The sequence below is a fragment of the Narcine bancroftii genome, chromosome 5 (genome assembly GCF_036971445.1).
Source record: "Narcine bancroftii isolate sNarBan1 chromosome 5, sNarBan1.hap1, whole genome shotgun sequence".
Classification (NCBI taxonomy): domain Eukaryota; kingdom Metazoa; phylum Chordata; class Chondrichthyes; order Torpediniformes; family Narcinidae; genus Narcine; species Narcine bancroftii.
Window position 1 is genome coordinate 66,054,959 of NC_091473.1, and position 17,782 is coordinate 66,072,740.

Below are 17,782 nucleotides of genomic sequence, written 5' to 3' on the forward strand. Positions count from 1 at the left end.
TCTTTATAAATAGGAGCTGGTGTTTGTGTTGAGAAATACATTTCTGTGTTCTAGCTGTCTCAGGCAGGCTGATAATGCAGAGCGTTCTAGCCAGGATGCTTCCTATGGATGGATGAGCAAGGTGCAGGTACAGGTTATGCCGAAGGGTGTCTCAATACTGATCCTGAACTCTTTTTATCTTTCAGGGACTGGAAAACAGAGGGAAAGAGAAAGGGAGATAAAGAGTCTTTCTGCCTTCAGGGCCCACAAATCAAGACACTGATGTGAAAAAGACAAGACACAGACTATCATTTCAAATGTAAGTGCTGTATTTTCCTTCCTGGCATTTCAGTGTTGAAGACCACAGCCCACACATTGGATCAATCCCATTCAGCCGTACCTGTTTGGCTGCAGTGGGTGAATGTTTCAGTACATCTGTTCATTGGACTGATGAGGATGACAGGAAATTCTCATCAATATCCCGACTGATTCCGTCCGAGCTGAACATTCTCTCCAACTGTGTGGGTGTGCTGAGCTTGTCGTTTAGGGCACCCGACAAAATGTGCCTGATTCTTCCTGGGAATTTGAAGGATGCTGCTTTGACTGCACTCTGGAGTGAAATGAGTGCTCAGGCTTGACTTCCACAGTGAATCTCTAACCAGGAGGGACCAACACCTACACCCACCCCACTCCCTACACCCATCCCACACCCACTCCATCCACTGCACCCACCCCACCCCCTGAACCCCCTGTACCATCCCCCACCCCCTACACCCACCTCACCCCCTGCACCCACCCCACCTGCTGCTCCCACCCCACCCCTGCACCCCCCTCCCCTGCACTCACCCCCCCCCTTGTACTATCCCCTCCCTGTACAAGAGTTGAGAGCAAGCCTTTAATGTGATCAGTGGATTCATGGAGTATAGCAGAAGGACGGGTGGTGAAGAGAAACGGGAGGGCTTTGTGTGAACCACACTGAGCATGGCTGGTGATGCAATCCTCAGTCTCTGTCATTGCCCACAACACACAGGAGTCGAAACTTCCTCAGGCACTTCAAATAGGGAACTCCAGTGAGGCTGTAAACTGGAACTATTCCTGATGTACTATGATGTGTTCGCATGAATTATTGACAAATTCTAAGCATTTGGGCAATGGAAATTGACTTTAAAATCAGCACCTTGATTTTAAATGGAAGATCTGTGTGATGAATACAGGGTAAACAGTACAAGTGGACAATCAGAAGGGAGCTTTCAGAAATAACAAATTAGTTATATTTGCATGAGTCACTGCTCTCAAGTGAACCGCAATACAAACCCAAATAAAATATAAATGAAAACCCTCAACATAAAGTCTCTGCCCTGCGGTCATTATCAAAGACCGGATGTGAACAATAGAGGAAGACAGGAAGACCCATTTGTCGAGCTCTTTCTATAGCTGTGGGTCTTCATAATGCAGTGTGTTGTGCATGGCAAGATCCCATCATTAACAGTAAGAGAGTGGGCAGATCACCCAGTCTGTCAAATAAATGCTTGGTGGGGTACAGGAAGGAACTACCTGACTCTGGAAAGGGTGAAAGGACCTCAGCCTGTGATGCTGACCCTCGTGGTGAACCACTCACGTGGTAGGGACTGACATGGTGATGGGCTGGAGAGAGGGCTTCAGGTGAAATCTTTCATCTCAAGGGAAGCTTCTGGCAGAGAGCTCCCTCAGTCTCCACTGTTATGTGCATCACTGTGCCTGTTTCCCAGTTCAGTCCTGACCTCTGGTGCTGTCTGTGTGGAGTCCACATGTTTATCCTGTGGCCAGGTGCCTCTAGTTTCCTCCCAAATTTCAAAGACTTGTAGTAAGGCATGAAAGTCTGCAGACACCATGGTTAAAGTAAAAACACACTGCTGGAGAAACTCAGCTGGTCAAACAGCAAAGATAATGATACAAAATGTTGGTTATGCCTTGATGAAGGGCTCAAGTCTGAAATGTTGGCTATGTATCTTTATCTCTGCTCTATAAAATACATTGTTTGACTGCTGGGTTTCTCCAGTGTATCCCAATGCAGGTTGGTAGATTCGCTGGACGCTGCAATGCGCCCCACGAATAATCTAGGCTCGCTTGATGGGACACTGGTAAGGGTCTCATGTAGGACTTGCTGGTGAATGTGGGCAGTGGGCCTTTTAGGGACTCTGACTCCCCATCTGCTCATTAGTGCCAGCTATATTTTGATTAGGAAGGATCTATCATAAATGAATCTCTGTGCATTACCTTGGATATGTGCATTACCTTGTATGTGGGTGAATGAACAAACCTACCATGTTTTAAGTGGTCTGTGACCAACTACCATCAAGAAGGAGGGACAGGAGCATCAAATCAGAACTGCCAGACAGAATTGGCTTCGTCCCGTAGGCTATGAGATAGTTGAACAGTATCCTGTAGCCTTGGGTCACATACAAATGAAACCAATAAATTGTTCCAGAATATATAGATTCTTTCTGATTATATTTGTGTGGGGGGGGGGGGGGAGGGGTGCTGGTGGGTGTGCATGCATGTGTGTGCGTGTGTGTGTGTGGGTGGGTGGGTGTGTGGATGGGTGTGGGTGTGTGTGCATGGGTGTGGTCTGTGTGGGTGTGTGTGTGGGTGTGTGGATAGGGGTGTGTGTGTGTGGGGAAGGGGTGCTGGTGGGTGTGTGTGGGTGGGTGGGTGTGTGGATGTGTGAATGGGTGTGGGTGTGTGTGGATGGGTGTGTGTGTGTGGGTGGGTGTGAGTGTGGGTGTGTGAATGTGGTGTGGGAGAGTGTGTGATTGTGTGTGGGTGAGTGAGTGAGTGAGTGTGTGGGTGTGTGTGGGGGGGGTGTGTGTGTATGTGTGAATGTGTGTGGGTGTGCATGTGTGTGTGTATGTGTGTGTGATTGTGTGTGGGTGTATATGTGTGGGGGGGTGTGATTGTGTGTGTGTATGTGTGATGGGTGTGTGAGCGTGTGTGTGAGTGTGTGTGGGTGGGTGTGGATGTGTGCGTGAGTGAGTGAGTGAGTGTGGGTGTGTGTATGTGTGGGTGTGTGGGTGTGTGTGTGATTGTGTGTGGGTGTGGGTGTGATTATGTGTGGGTGTGGGTTTGTGGGTGTGGGCGTGTGTGGGTGTGATTGTGTGTGGGTGTTGGTGTGTGATTGTGTATGGGTGTGGGTTTGTGGGTGTGGGCGTGTGTGGGTGTGATTGTGTGTGGGTGTTGGTGTGTGATTGTGTATGGGTGTGTGGGTGTGTGTGTGATTGTGTGTGGGTGTGGGTGTGATTATGTGTGGGTGTGGGTTTGTGGGTGTGGGTTTGTGGGTGTGTGATTGTGTATGGGTGTGTGTGTGTGTGTGTGTGTCCTTTTTGTCTATTTATGTGCAGTGAGATGGTAATAAAATTGAATAAATGGGGGAAGGAGGACATTGAGGTTGGAAAATGAAGAGTTAATAGTAAGTTCTCACCCAGTTGAGCAGGGGATTAGTGATTCCTTGAGGCTGAGTTCACATTTGAAAAGTTGGAGTGGGGGATGGGGAGAGACTAGGTGGGATCTACAGTTTGAGATATTGTGCCATGAGCAGCAAGAACACAAACGTGGTGCAGTTTTAATTGAGAAGAGGAGCAGCTAAATGTGCATAGAGAAAGGCACTAATGGAGGTGATAAAGAAATGGTGACAAATCGACCCAACTGTGTCTTTAAAAATATTTAAAGAGGCAAATTCCACTAGTTCCTAGAGCAGAGAATTCCACAGATTCACCACTCTCTGGGAAAAAATCAGTTCCTCCTCATCTCTGTCTGAAATCTACTCCCCCAAATCTTGAAGCTATAACCCTAGGTCTTATCTACCCTTGGAAACATCCTTCCTGCCTTGATCTTATCCATCCCTCTCAATTTGTAGTTTTCTATTAGATCCCCTCTCACTCTTCTGAATTCCAGCAAGGACAGTCCCAGGCAGTTTGATCTCTCCCCATAGGCTAAACCCCTCATATTTGGGATCAACCCGTGAACCTGCTCTGCAACATCTTCCAAGCCCGTGTATGCTGTGATGTTTCATATCGCGAAAGACAACAGGGGAACAGGCACAGATTGGACAAGCTGTCACACCAAAACTGACAAGAGGGAACAGTGAAGCATGAAATCTTCCATGTCAATCAGCAAAATCGTAGTTACACCTAAGGCAAAAAAGAGAGGGAGCAGAAGGCTGGAAGCCACTGGAAGGTGGCAAGGGACTTCCACTCTGACTCCCATCTTACATATGGCAGGCCAATTTTGTAGATTAAAGAAGTACAAGAAATCCAGATAGAACATAAAACAGAGAATATTACAGCACAGTACAGGCCCTTTGACCCACAATGTTGTTCCACCCAATACGGAATAAACCAATTCAATGATTTAAACTTTCCCTAGCTCACAAACCTTAACCCTCTATTTTTTTATTACATCCAAATGCCTGTTTAAGAATCTTTTAAATGTGCCTATTATACCAGCCTCCACCACCACCCTGGACAATACATTCCAGGCACTTACTATTCTCTGTGTAAAAAACTTATCCCTGACGCCTCCCAAAAACTCTCCTCCCAGTACCTTACACAGATGTCCTCCGGTATTTGATACGGTTTTCTGGGAAAAAGGTGTTGACTGTCCACTCAATATATACATCTCATAATCTTGAAGAACTCTATTAAATCAACTCTCATCCTTCTTTGCTCTGAAGAGAAAAGTCATAGCTCTGTTAACTTTGCTTCATTAGACATGTTCTCCAATCCAGGCAACATCCAGGTAAACTTCCTCTGCAGCCTCTATAAAGCTTCCACATCCATCCATCCTGTAATGATGTGACCAGAAATGAACATAATATTCTAAGTGTGTTCTAACCAGGGTTTTATAGAGCTATGTTGCCGGTAGTTCTGCCCTCATCTTTCCTTTCTTCCACACAACCACAGCTTTTCCCATCTCTCCTCATTACTACAATTCTTCAATCCTGGCTATGTCCTTGTCAATGTTCAAGGCACCCACTCCAATGTATTCACATCCCTCCTGTAACATGGTGACCAACAATTAGTAACATACAGGGTGAGAAAGAGTAAATGATTCTTAAACCCTGTCCAGACTCATTTGTGAAAGGCACTCAGTATTACATAAAATTGAATTTGTACAGTGCAACACACAAATATGCTGGAGAAACTCAGCAGGTCATGGAACATCCATAGGAAGAAAAGAGTAACCACAATTCTGGCTTAAGCCTTTCATCAGGCGGGGCGGGGCCATGCGACGAGATTGAGCAGACATGATCTCTCCATGAAAAGTTTTTAAAAAAAGGCTCAAAAGTACTTATTTGAGTTTTTCTTTTACAAAAGTTTACTTATACTGATAACTAACAAAGATGACTGGAAAAAAAAATCAAAACCAAGGTCGGAAGAAGCTCCAGTTTTACCTGCAGCATCGACTGATAGTTTGAAGGGAGCTACCTCAACTTCAGGAATTTCTGCTCGAGAATTATAGGAATTCCTATCAGAAATGGAAGCCTTAGGAACACGGTTTGCAAAAGTTGAAGGAGTGATGAAAGATTTAGCGGGCTCGATCAAAAAGATGGATGATTCCATCACCAATTTAATGGAACGAATGAACAGTGCTGAAAGAAACTTAGATAAGAAATTGGAAGAACTGCATGACCAAGCAAAACGTTGGGTGATTGATAAACAAATGCTCCTCGATAAGATTGATCATATGGAGAACTTTAGCAAACGAAATAATATATGAATAATTGGTTTAAAAGAAGGATCGCGAGGAAGAGATGTGGTTAAATTCCTTGAATCCTGGATTCTTGATGCACTTCGTGCTGAATCACTTGATGGACAAATATGGATTGAAAGAGCCCATCAAATCTTCAGGCCTCGAAGAAATAAGGATATACATCCTCAACTGATCCTTGTGGGGCTGTTGAACTTCAGGAATTGAGAAGCGATCTTCGGACCAACATTTGAGTACTCTTAAATGAGCAATGCCCTGTTGAAATGGGATGGACAAGAGGTCATGTTTTTCCCAGATTTCAGCCCAACAGTTGTGCAGAAAAGAATTTGACGAGGTCAAGCGGCAGCTCTGGGTGAAGAATCTCAGGTACTCCGTGGTTTTCCTTATGATTTTATGGGTGGAGGTGTCGAAGGAAACTTGTGGTTTTTCAAGACCAAGAGGCGGAAGAATTTGTTTGTGGACTTAAGAAAAATGACTTTGGAAGTGAACTTTATGAAGATTGTATTTTTGTGGACTAAGTAAAGATATATATTTTTGAGTCGTCTGATATTGTTAATCTTTCTTATTGATACTTCGCGGAGAGCTCAGGGAAATGTTGAATAAAGTAACAGTAGGCTGTAGGTTCTGGTCTTTGGGGGGGCTTATGGCATCAGAAGCTTGTCTTAAAGATGGTGCTTTAGGGTGGGGTTCTTCTTCTTCATCACAGGCTTCCAGGGTTTCTTGTTTATGTCACCATCAGACCAATTGTCAACTAGACTAAAAGGTAGGGGGATGAAGTCAGAATATTTATCAAGGCTATTTTCTAATCACTCACTTGTTTATGCTGACTATTTCAATAGAAGAGAAACAGGAAGGTGTTTACAGATGGTGTTTGAACCCCATAATGTTAAAGCGGGGGGATTGTAAACAAATAAATAAGTTTTGTGAAACAAATTTGGGATTAACAGATAACAGCTTTTTAATATGGGATACAATAAAGGCTTTTTTGAGAGATCAAATTATTTCATTTACAAAAAATGTGAAGAGGGAATATAATGAGGAATTAAATAATTTTGAAAGAAATATACTAGAGCTAGGAAAAGAATATCAGATGCATATAAAACAATAGAAAACAAAAAAATATGTTATAATATTTTCCAAACATAGAGAGTGGGAAAAACAATACTTAAGACTTGGAAGAGATATTACAAACTGGGGGAAATGGGCTCACAAGGTGCTTTCATGGCAATTAAAGGCAGAAGAGTCAGCAAGGGTGATAAATGCAATGCAGTAGTGACATATAATCAGAAAGAAATAAATGATGTCTTTTGGCAATATTACACTGAACTTTATAAATCAGATATACCAGGAGAGGAAAACAAAATATGTGAGTTTTTAGAAGGGGTTGAATTTTCTAGATTGGATGAAAATGATAAAAATAACCTGGATGTTGCTTTTACAAGGGAAGAGATTGTGAAAGCATTGAGTACTTTGCAGGCTAAGAAGTCTCCAGGAGAGGATGGGTTTTCACCTGAGTTCTATAAAGAGATTAAAAAACATGTTAATGCCATTACTGATGGATATATTAGATTGAGAGGTGGAGACACAGACCCTTCTGGAATATTTTTCAATGATGATAATTATAGTATAACCCCAAAAGAATAGAAATCCATTAAAAATGTCATCACACAGACCAATTTCTCTTCTTAATGCTAACTACATAATTGTAGCAAAGACACAACTGTAGCCAATAGGTTGAGGCAATATGTATCAAAATTAAGACATCCAGATCAGGTGGGATTTGTAAAGGGTAGATATTCAGCAAATAATCTAGCTAGACTGTTTAATATAATACCAATGGCAAAATTGGGGCATAATCCACATATAACAGTTTCTCTGGATGCAGAAAAGGTATTTGATCAATTAGAATGGCTGTTTTTGTTTAAAACATTGGAGAATTTTGGTATAGGAAGGGATTCATCAATTATGTTATATCACAGTCCATAGGCAAAGATAATTACAAAGTCAAATGTTGACAGTATTCCCCTTTGAGTAGATTGAGTAGGCAAGGATATCCTCTGTCTCCAGCATTGTTCATAATGGCAATTGAACTTCTGGCTAAAATTATAAGAAGAGATCTTAAGATTAAGGGCTTCATGGTCAGACATGATGAGGATAAAATTAGTTTGTGTCAGATCTGGAAGGGTCCTTGGAAAAGTTACAGGAGACGCTCACTGGTAGAATGTTTGGTTATAAGGTTAATATGGACAAAAGTGAAATTATACCAAAAATGGGTTCGTGTGGGGCTATGTTCTATGAATGAACCACAGCTAAAGATTTTATTTATAAATGGAGCATTAAATCAATAAAAAGGAAGACAAGTAACCCTATCTTGGTACATATGGTGAAAATATGGCAAGAAATTAATGAATGTATTGGAAAAAAAAGTGAGTATTTCGCTAAGAACTCCATTATGTAACAATATATTTTTACCTATGAATATGGGTAACAGAATTCTAAACATATGGTTACTAAAGGGTATACGTTGCAGAGTGGACGATTATAAAGAGTCCTTCAGGAGTTAGTGAAATAGAACAAATGCTTTGGATGGGTAATATGCCCAAATTTATTACCAGAATGTATGTTGCTCTTTAGTTAGAAAGTGCTAAACCTGGTCTGCAGAGATCAAGGGAAAGGTGGGAGTCTGACTTAGGTTTTGCAATACCAGAACAATCCTGGTCTTAATGGTGTGTGGATAGTGTAACTTCAACTATTAATGCGCAATATGGGTTGGATCGATATAATTTTTTACATCAACTATATCTCACTCCACAGAAGTCGCACACATCTAAGCCAGAAATAGGTGTGAAATAGAGGAAGGAACATTCCTTCATTCAACTTGCTCTTGGCAAGAAATTTCCGAAGTATTAACAAGAATTACAAAGCTGACCTTTCCAGGTGATCCAGAACTTTATTTGTTAGGCAACTTTATAGACATAAGTAATGATCTTGCAGAGTTTCAAATTTTGTTTGTTAAAACTTCACTAGTAGTGGCCATAAAGTGTATTGCAATAATGTGGAAGTCAGGCTCTCCTGTTACCTTGGCCAGGTGGATAACAGTTGTATTCCAATGAAAAAAAAACATACAATTTAAGGAACATTTCTTAAAATATGGAGACCATATTTGTACTATGTTGGTGCCCAACTTTAATAATGCTGCTAAATTCAAAAATGATCTCTCCCTGAATCTTGAAGTTAATTTAAATTGTGAGCTATGCCGGTGTATGAAAAGGTATTTAATAAAGGTGGGGGGGGGGGGGGGGGGTGGAAACAGAAGGGAGTAGAGTTAGGGTTTTTGTATGTGTGTTTTTTTTCTTTTGCTTCATACAAAATCTTATATATTTTAGATTTTATCATGTTGATTTTTATGAATAATAAAAAAAAAAGGTTTTTTTTTAAAAAAATCCCTTCATCAGGTAAAAACAAAAACAGTTAAATGCCTGAATAAAAAGGGAAGGGGTGAGGAGAGAGGAAGGGGCGGGAGGGAGAGGAGCACAGGCAAACAGATAGAGGTCAGAGGTGGATACAGGTGGGAAGGCAGAAGAGAAACAAACTAAGAAGTGATGGGGAGAGGTCCGAGGATAGCTTTCTGATAGGAGAAAGAAGGAAACTGAATAGGGAGCTGGAAGAAAGGAGACAGAAGGATAGGGGCCTAACAGGTAAGAAGTCATGGGTGGATACAGGTGGGAATGAGGAGGCTAACAAGTAAGAGATGCTATCCCTCTGTTACCTTTCATTTAGTTCACTAACACCTTCTCTTCTTTCTCCAATTAAGGAGTTACACTCTCCCCCTTTCATTCTCAGCTTTATATGACGTTTTCACTCATGCAGCCAACATCTGGTAAATTTCCTCTGCACACTCTCCAAAGCAGCTGCTTCCTTCCTGCAATGAAGTGACCAGAAATACAAGCAATGCACCAAGTTATCCATCTTCAGGATTGGGGCATCAAGTTTATTATCATCTTACCGTACATATGTAAAACTAGACAAAGCAGTATTTTTCTGGATCACGGTGCACACACATACATACACAATAAACAGCACATAATAATTACAAATATATGTAAAGTTACAATTTTTAAAAATTGTTTTAATTATATCATAGTGAGTCAAAGATACTGTGTGCTAGAATGAAAGGGTCCTCAATAATTATTTGAGCTGGAAATCTAAGATAACATCCTGGAATTCCTCAGCAAGTCAGGTTGTGTGCTCAGAAACATAAATGGAGTTATGTTTTACCCTTTCTCACTTCATCCCACTCCATCCTACTTTCACCTGCCTCTGGCCCTTTACACTATTGTAACAAAGCTCAAAGTAAGTCCAAGTGTTCAAGTTCATTTAATATCATCTGACTGTATATATACAGCTAGACAAAACAGACCATGATGCACACACACATGTAATACATAACGTTTATTTTATATACCATTTGGAATAATTTACTCAGTTATTCATAGCCTGTGGGAAAAAGCAGTCACTGCCAAGACCAGCCCACTGTCAAGTCCCTAATTGTCCTTGAGAAAGCTGAGACCAGCTGCCTTCTTGAACCAGTCCAGTCTCTCAGGTGAAGGTCCTTACACAGTACTGCAGAGCGATTTAAACAGAGCAGCAATGAGAGAATGCAGATGGATTTTTAAACCAGGATTACAAGATCCTGGTGCTGTGCTCCATGTGCTCTTGACCCACTTACAGGGAGTAGTGATGGGTTTGGTATAGATGCTTATTGACAGGAAGATGGGGGAATGTACGTGACAACCTACCCATGCATTCCAGCCTCCTTCACTTCTAATCTCACCATGTCTTCTCTTTGCTTCTCCAGGGTTTGATGGAGAACTGGTCGGATGACAGCTGGAACTGTTGTTATCACTGGTGGAATACTAGCAACAGTGATATTGCTTTGTATCATAGGTGTGCTCTGTTACTGTAGACTCCAGGTGAGTCAGCTACCATCATGAAGAGAGGGGTGTGGGAACAGAATAAATCATGAATACAAATACACTTAGTCTCTAAATGACAGGTTTCTACTTTGAAGCACATTGCTTCCTGGTTGCAGGCAATATTTCAATGCAGACCGAGACTGTGGTACAGCAAACAGAGCTGTTGCCTCGCAGCTCCAGTGAGGATGTGAGTTTCCCAAGGGTACTCTTAGTTCCTTCGATATCCCAGTGACATGCATGTTCAGTGAACTGGTCAGTGTAAATCAGCCCCAGTGTGTAGGTGAGTGGTGGAATTTGGGGAGAGTGGATGGGGATGTGGGGAAGATCAAGTAGAGGGAGGAAAGTGATAAGTCTGTGAGCCAGTATGGCAGCCTCCTATATTGTATGGCAACATGAGGAATGTACAGGAGAGATTGACTGTGTGATCCAATTCTTGTTATATTTAAGGGTATGTGGCATGTTTCCCAGTCTTAGTTTCCCTATTTCCCAGTCTCCGAAGCATATCTACCACAGCGCTATATCTACCACAGTGCTTCAGAGCAATGGTGTTTCTCAATGCAGAAAGATAGTTAAGCAGACATTTGGCATAGAGTCATTTCTCACAAAGAAGATGACAAATCACTTCTATTTTAGTGAGATATATGGGAAACTGCAGATGCTGGAATCCGGAGCAATAAAATAATCTGCTGCAGGAACTCAATGGGTCAAGCAGCATCAGTGGGAAATAAAGAATGGTCGTCGTTTCCATTCGGAGCCTTTCATTAAGTCTTGACCCAAAATGTCAAAGGTTCTTTTTCTCCCTCTGATGCTGCTCAACCCCTTAGTTCTTCCAACAGGTATTTTGTTTCTTCTCACTCTTGTCTAAAATCTACTTTTGATGCCATGACCCCTATTTCTAGTTTCAAGGACCAGTGGAAACAACCTCCTTGCTTTTGTCTTATTTACAGTATTCATTTACAATGTTTGTTTGTTGCTTTTAGATTCCCCCTCATCAATGTCAAAGAGTAGAATCTGAGGTCACTCAATCTCTCCTCATGTTGAACATTGTCTGTAGTGCAGGGGCCCCATACTGACCTGGCTGTCTCTACCATTCCAGAAGGTTCAAAGGTTGCTGGCCTCTATTTTTGGTCCCTGTTTCTAGTCTCTTCCAATTTCAGACAGCACCATTTACAAGGATAATGAATAATGACACAGTAGATGATGCAGATGGCCCAGAGTTGGGCAAATAGTTATGAGAGAGAGAGAGAGAGCAGAGAACCCAGAGCAAGGCAACTACATGAAATACAGTGAGACACGAAAGTCTGTAGGGGCTTGTGATTGTAGTAAAAACACAGAGTGAATGCAGAACTCAGCAGATCTCGCAGTGTCCATAGGAGGTAAATTTATGTAACCAATGTTTTGGGCCTGAGCCCTTCTTCAAGGTATGTGCTTATATTTATTTTACCTTCGATGGATGCTGAAGACACCTGCTGAGATCCTCCAGCATTTCTGTCATTTTCCTGAGGAAATGCACCGAGATTCTTACTTGCTGCTGCCGATCAGGTAAAGTACACCAATTCCAATTGGATAAATTTGTATGATCATGAATGCAAGATGAAAAAAAGGGATAAATATCAACCGATAGATCAATAAATAGTCAGTGCAGTCAGTGCAAGAATTAATGGTGTATCACCCAGCAATTTTAGGGTGATCGATGAGGGACACTGGGTGACATTTGGGTACGAGTTGCGAAAGGTGCAATGTTCAGGCCCTGGAGATAATCTGGGAGCTGCTCATTTCTTGTTTGAGTGCCATCTCCTTTGTGTCTTCTTTTCACTCTGTTTCCTCCACCAGTACTATTGCTGCAAGAAAGGTGAATCGGATGATGAGGAGGAAGACTCTGATTTGTATGCTCATCCACACATCGCTTGCAACGCCTGCAGCGAGCACTTGATGGACGGATTGCTCTGTCAGCCGCCGATGCCGATGGAGCACGACCAGACTGGGGCAGGGAGGACGTGCCCCAACTGCTCCCCTCACCAGTCCCCATTTTACATCCAGACCACTGAGGAGGTGCGCAACGGAGGAGAACGCATCGCCTGGACTCCCAGCCGCTGCGAAGAGCTTCCATTTAAGATGTGGTCGCTGCAGGGTTACTCGGCGAACCGCAAAAACATGATGAGGGAGACCCTTGCCAGCACCAGGGCGATAAGCACAGAGGTGTGAACTGGGGGTCAGGCCCTGAGAGAGTGGAAGGCACACGCCACGTGGTTTTCCCATTCCCTGGGAAGAAAGTTTTCAAAGCAAAATCTTTGGATAATAAGTTCCAACAAAGGGAATGCACCCTTCCTAATGTTCAGCGTGTGGAGGATCTGTTTCGGTATTGTTCACCGATTCTTTGCTCTCAGAGAGAGAAAAATACTCCCCAACTTCACTCTCCATGCGAATGTTGCTTGCAATTCCGCGAACTTTGGGCAGGAACTTCACACATGACAAGAAAGTGGATGGCTCCTCCATCTCTCAGGGGTTAGGGACGCTGCATTTTCAATCATGAAGCTTAGAGATTAAGTTAGCAAGTGGAGGGAGGTTTTTGCATTTAAATCAGAACACGTCATTTGTCCATACGCCATTTTACACTTTGGTGTCACGTCCCAACATCTGCATCAGACTTAAGAATGTGGTACTGCCCAGCCACCGATGTTGAGAAACTCAAGACTCTTGGGATCCTGAACAAACCGAGCGAAGCTGAAAGACCCAGCAGGCCAGGCAGCATTCATGGAGAGTCAACCTTTTGGCTTGACCCCACTGGCATCACTCAGGGGGTGCAAACCACACTGGTGACACTATCAGAGGGGGCGACACCAAAATGACTGTTTATAAAATATGTGTGCAGTGTTTCAGCAGAAATTTATTATTTTTTATAAAAATATCCCTGTAGTTAGTTATAATAAGCAAAAATTTTTTTTTCATAAGCCTAGCTAACATGTATCAATATACCTACAAGGCTAAAACTCTACACTAATTTACTTTTTGAACCTTCTCATCTGCTCCGGTCAGAGCCCCCCCCCCCCCCCCCCACCCAACTCCTCTGCTCAGTCAGCACTGCCACCACTCCAGACATACAAGGAACACACACCTGTTTCTTCTATGACTCAGTACACTCGGTCATTGAGTGGGGAGGGGGGGGGACACCATTAGTTACTGCACTGAGTGACATCAACTCCAGTGACAACACTGTCGACTTTCTTTATCAATCTGAAATGTTGACTCTCCATCTCCGTGCACATGTGCTGCCTGACCTGCTGGATACCCGCTGCTGATACTCATTGGCCTTCACTGCAAGGCACCTCCAGTTCACCTCATTGATTCAGTTCCTCTTTCGGGACACCCCTCTCATCTCAGCCAGGGAAGGGAACCAATGTGGTAGCTCCAGAGACCGCCTCTGAATGGTATCAGTGGGAGATCTTTGCTATTCTCCTCTGTGAGTCTTCTTCAGTGACCCCCACTCTGCACAAGCACAGGTACCTGGACATGGTTCAAATTCTCCCTTTCCCATGAATCCACACTGAATTAAGAGTTGGTGGTATTTCTCAATCTGTGGGCTTGTTATTGGTGGTCCGAGGGAAAGACAAATATTACCGCTACAATAATGAAGGAACACCTGAAACAAAGCTGTATATTTGACAACAAAAAGACGAAAGCTCTGAAAATATTGACCCACCAGAAGAAAACTGTCAGGGAAGGGACTCAAACTCTCTGGCCTCAACTCTTCACAGCCTAAAATGGGTGAAGTGTGAGTGAAAGGAGGTTGAGAACCACTACTTCTGACCCAAGACTTCAAATCCATGTTAGTTCTCAAGCATTGATCTCAGCTGGACAGCCTCAACCTCTTTATCAGTGTGGAGAGAGGTGTTTGTCAACAATTTAAGATTGCCCAGAGAGAGCACAGGAAGCTGATGGTGGGGAAATGAAATGGTTGGTCACAGGAAGTTGATGGTAGGGAAAATTGGAATGGTTGGCCCTAGGAAGTTGATGGTGGGGGAATTGAAATGGTTGGCCACAGGAAGTTGATAGAAGGGGAAATTGAAATGGTTGGCCACAGTAAGTTGATGGTGGGGGAATTGAAATGGTTGGCCACAGGAAGTTGATGGTGGGGAAATTGAAATGGTTGGCCATAGGAAGTTGATGGTGGGGGAAATTGAAATGGTTGGCCACAGGAAGTTGATAGAAGGGGAAATTGAAATGGTTGGCCACAGTAAGTTGATGGTGAGGGAATTGAAATGGTTGGCCACAGGAAGTTGATGGTGGGGAAATTGAAATGGTTGGCCATAGGAAGTTGATGGTGGGGGAAATTGAAATGGTTGGCCACAGGAAGTTGATGGTGGGGAAATTGAAATGGTTGGCCATAGGAAGTTGATGGTGGGGGAAATTGAAATGGTTGGCCACAGGAAGTTGATAGAAGGGGAAATTGAAATGGTTGGCCACAGGAAGTTGATGGTGATGTACAGCAGTTTTTAATAATAAATATGAAGTAACTGTGCCACTTTAGAAGGTAAGAAACAAGCAACAGAAATAACCTATGAGAATGTGGCAGTTTTCAAGAATGGGGAAATGTACAATTTAATTGACTCAGCACTTCTAAAAACACCTCCTTTAGTATGAAAGTTATGTCAGTCCTGTGTATTTCCCTCACCCCACGATGTGTCTGGCTTTGGATGAGCATCCCTCCCATGGAATCAGCCTCTTTGTGTGAGGTGTCTACTGAGGTCAGAAAGATTTAAGTGAAACAGGAAGGATTGGAATGTGGTCTAAATCTTGGCCCAGGATTTAATCTAGTTTCAACCAAGAGCAAGGGCAACTTTATTTGGTAGTGAAAAGTTCCAAAATAGAAGTATGATGGCTGAACCCCATTCAGATCTGCCATGAGCTAATGATTATGCACAAGCTCACAAGGCAAAGAGAGATCACCATGTTGGGAATTAGTGAAATAGGCTGGAGGTCTTGTGAAATCAAAAGGTGGTGTTGGTACAGAAGATTTAATGTTGCCAACACCTTTTGCTGAACAAGACCCAATGGCATTTAGCTATGTGCCGGAGAGTGGAGTTGCTTGTCCCCAGCGATCTCAGTGTGATCTGATCCAATTGATTGAGCAACACCATTAAGTAGATTTCAGCACAGACAGGATCGGCTTTGTACCACATCACACACATCCGCTGTGAAGTGATAATCTGCTTATGAATGGGTTTCAAACTGGGCAAACTTTGAAGTTACAGTGGTAAATTCATGGAATGCTGCATGTGACGGTGACGGAGGTAGCTTGTCACATGTTCACCCAATACCAATTTACAATGTTCTCTTCAGCAACTCATTATAAAAGGAACTAATCATCACCTGCTTCATTCATGCTTAGAAATGGCAGACAAGTCCTCTCATGTCTTTGATAAGACATGGTTTCTGTTTCAAGGACAAGATGTTAAAGTTTCTTTAAAAGTGTTATATTACAATGAGTAGCGGCTGCTTTGGAAACCTCCACAAGAAGTATGTGCAGGCTTCAGATGAGGAGACCAAAATGGGCTCGATGGTCTGAGAGGATGCTGGCCGTCTGTGTCAGCTCACCTCGGCACTGACGAGTTCCCAAAGGCAGCTGTGTCCATTTTCCAGGTAGGTCACCAGAGAGGGAATTCAATGACTGCACAATCTATGTTTGCTTCCTCCTGGAATATTTCAGTTCACTGTCCTCTTCCCTTTCCGCTGCAGTTTATTTCCACCACATAATCAAACTAAATTCTCTTCTCTCTGCACCTGTACTTCCTCGTTACCTCCCCACTCCCATTCATTCCAAAATTTACAATAATTTCTCACTTGTTCAATGAACTATGTGTTTCATTGACCCACTCTGCCTCTCTCTCCCTTCAGCCACTTTCTCCCAGGCAGTTAGAATACCCCACATTCTGAACATGAAAGAAACAATATCTGCACTGTTTGTAGAGAGGGAGGGATAGTCTATACAAGTCAACTTTCAAAAAGTAAAACAAATAGGACTTAATTTTACAATGCACTCCTGAATCTAATCTGAGTATGTACGAATGCGTGTGATAATTGTAGTGAATAAAGGAGTTGCTTGGGTTATCTTTTGCACCACTGTTAGGTCTGCTTTGTTCATGAATGAGTGAGACAAACACCAGACTGAGTCGAAATCAGGGTTCTTTGTTCTTTATTACCGGATTGTAACACTTGCGACTAACCATGTTAGTCGGAGAATGCATTCTGCCGTTATCAGCAAAATGGTGATTTTTTATACCCTTGGATATGTGCTTAGAACATCATCATATCATTACTTGTCCAATGACTAAAACTGTTGCTATCCTTTCCCTGCTAGCTTCCTGCCTCTCAATCCATCAATGTCTCTCTTATCTTGTAAGTACAAGGATGCATTCACATCTTGTTACAGCCCTGCACATTCCCATCTCATGATGTTTTACCTTACACCACCCGGTATCTTCAATTGTAAATTACATGTCAATAGGTGGTAAAGGCGCTGAAAGGAAATTTCACATCTGGAGGATGTAGGTTATGGTGAAAGATTAGATGTTTTGGAGGAACATTTGGAGGAATTTCAAGCAGAGAATGGTGAGTGTGTGGAACGAGGAGCCACCTGAAATGGTGAATGGGTGCTCAATTTTGACATTTAAGAGAATATTGGACAGGTGTGAAGATGGGAGTGGTATGGAGGCCTGTGGTCTGGATGCAGGCCACTGGGACTGGACAGAATAATAGTTCTTCTACTTTTCTTCTTTAGTTCTTTGTGGAAAATGGCAGCGTTGCTGGAGCTGCTGTAATGGCAGTGCTACCGCTAATGTGGACACATGGAGAGTGGAGTCCCAGCACTCCCACGGGATCCAACCACCCAATCCCACTGCTGTCACCATGTATACAGCTTGTAAATGGAGCTGATGGTGGTTTTGTTTAGAAATATTGCAACTGCGGGATCTGCCCCCAAGATGGCAGCGCCCATGATCGGAAATAGCCACAAGGGGTTGCAGACTCCAGGGAAGCATAGGACTGGCACAGGGTACCATAAAGCAGGGAGAGCACCCCCATTT

The 17,782-nt window shown here is 42.9% G+C and overlaps 1 protein-coding gene across 1 annotated transcript in view; it reads left to right on the forward strand.

Annotated features, from left to right (window-relative positions):
• LOC138763467 (protein FAM163A-like) overlaps positions 1 to 16,988 on the forward strand; it is an 87,339-nt gene extending 70,351 nt beyond the window's left edge. Inside the window, exons 2-4 of the mRNA XM_069937658.1 lie at positions 186 to 298; positions 10,583 to 10,697; positions 12,534 to 16,988. Of these exons, the coding sequence (XP_069793759.1) occupies positions 10,605 to 10,697; positions 12,534 to 12,905 (465 nt within the window). The 5' untranslated portion in view covers positions 186 to 298; positions 10,583 to 10,604 and the 3' untranslated portion in view covers positions 12,906 to 16,988. The remainder of the gene's footprint in view (positions 1 to 185; positions 299 to 10,582; positions 10,698 to 12,533) is intronic.
• The last annotated feature ends 794 nt before the right edge of the window (positions 16,989 to 17,782 follow it).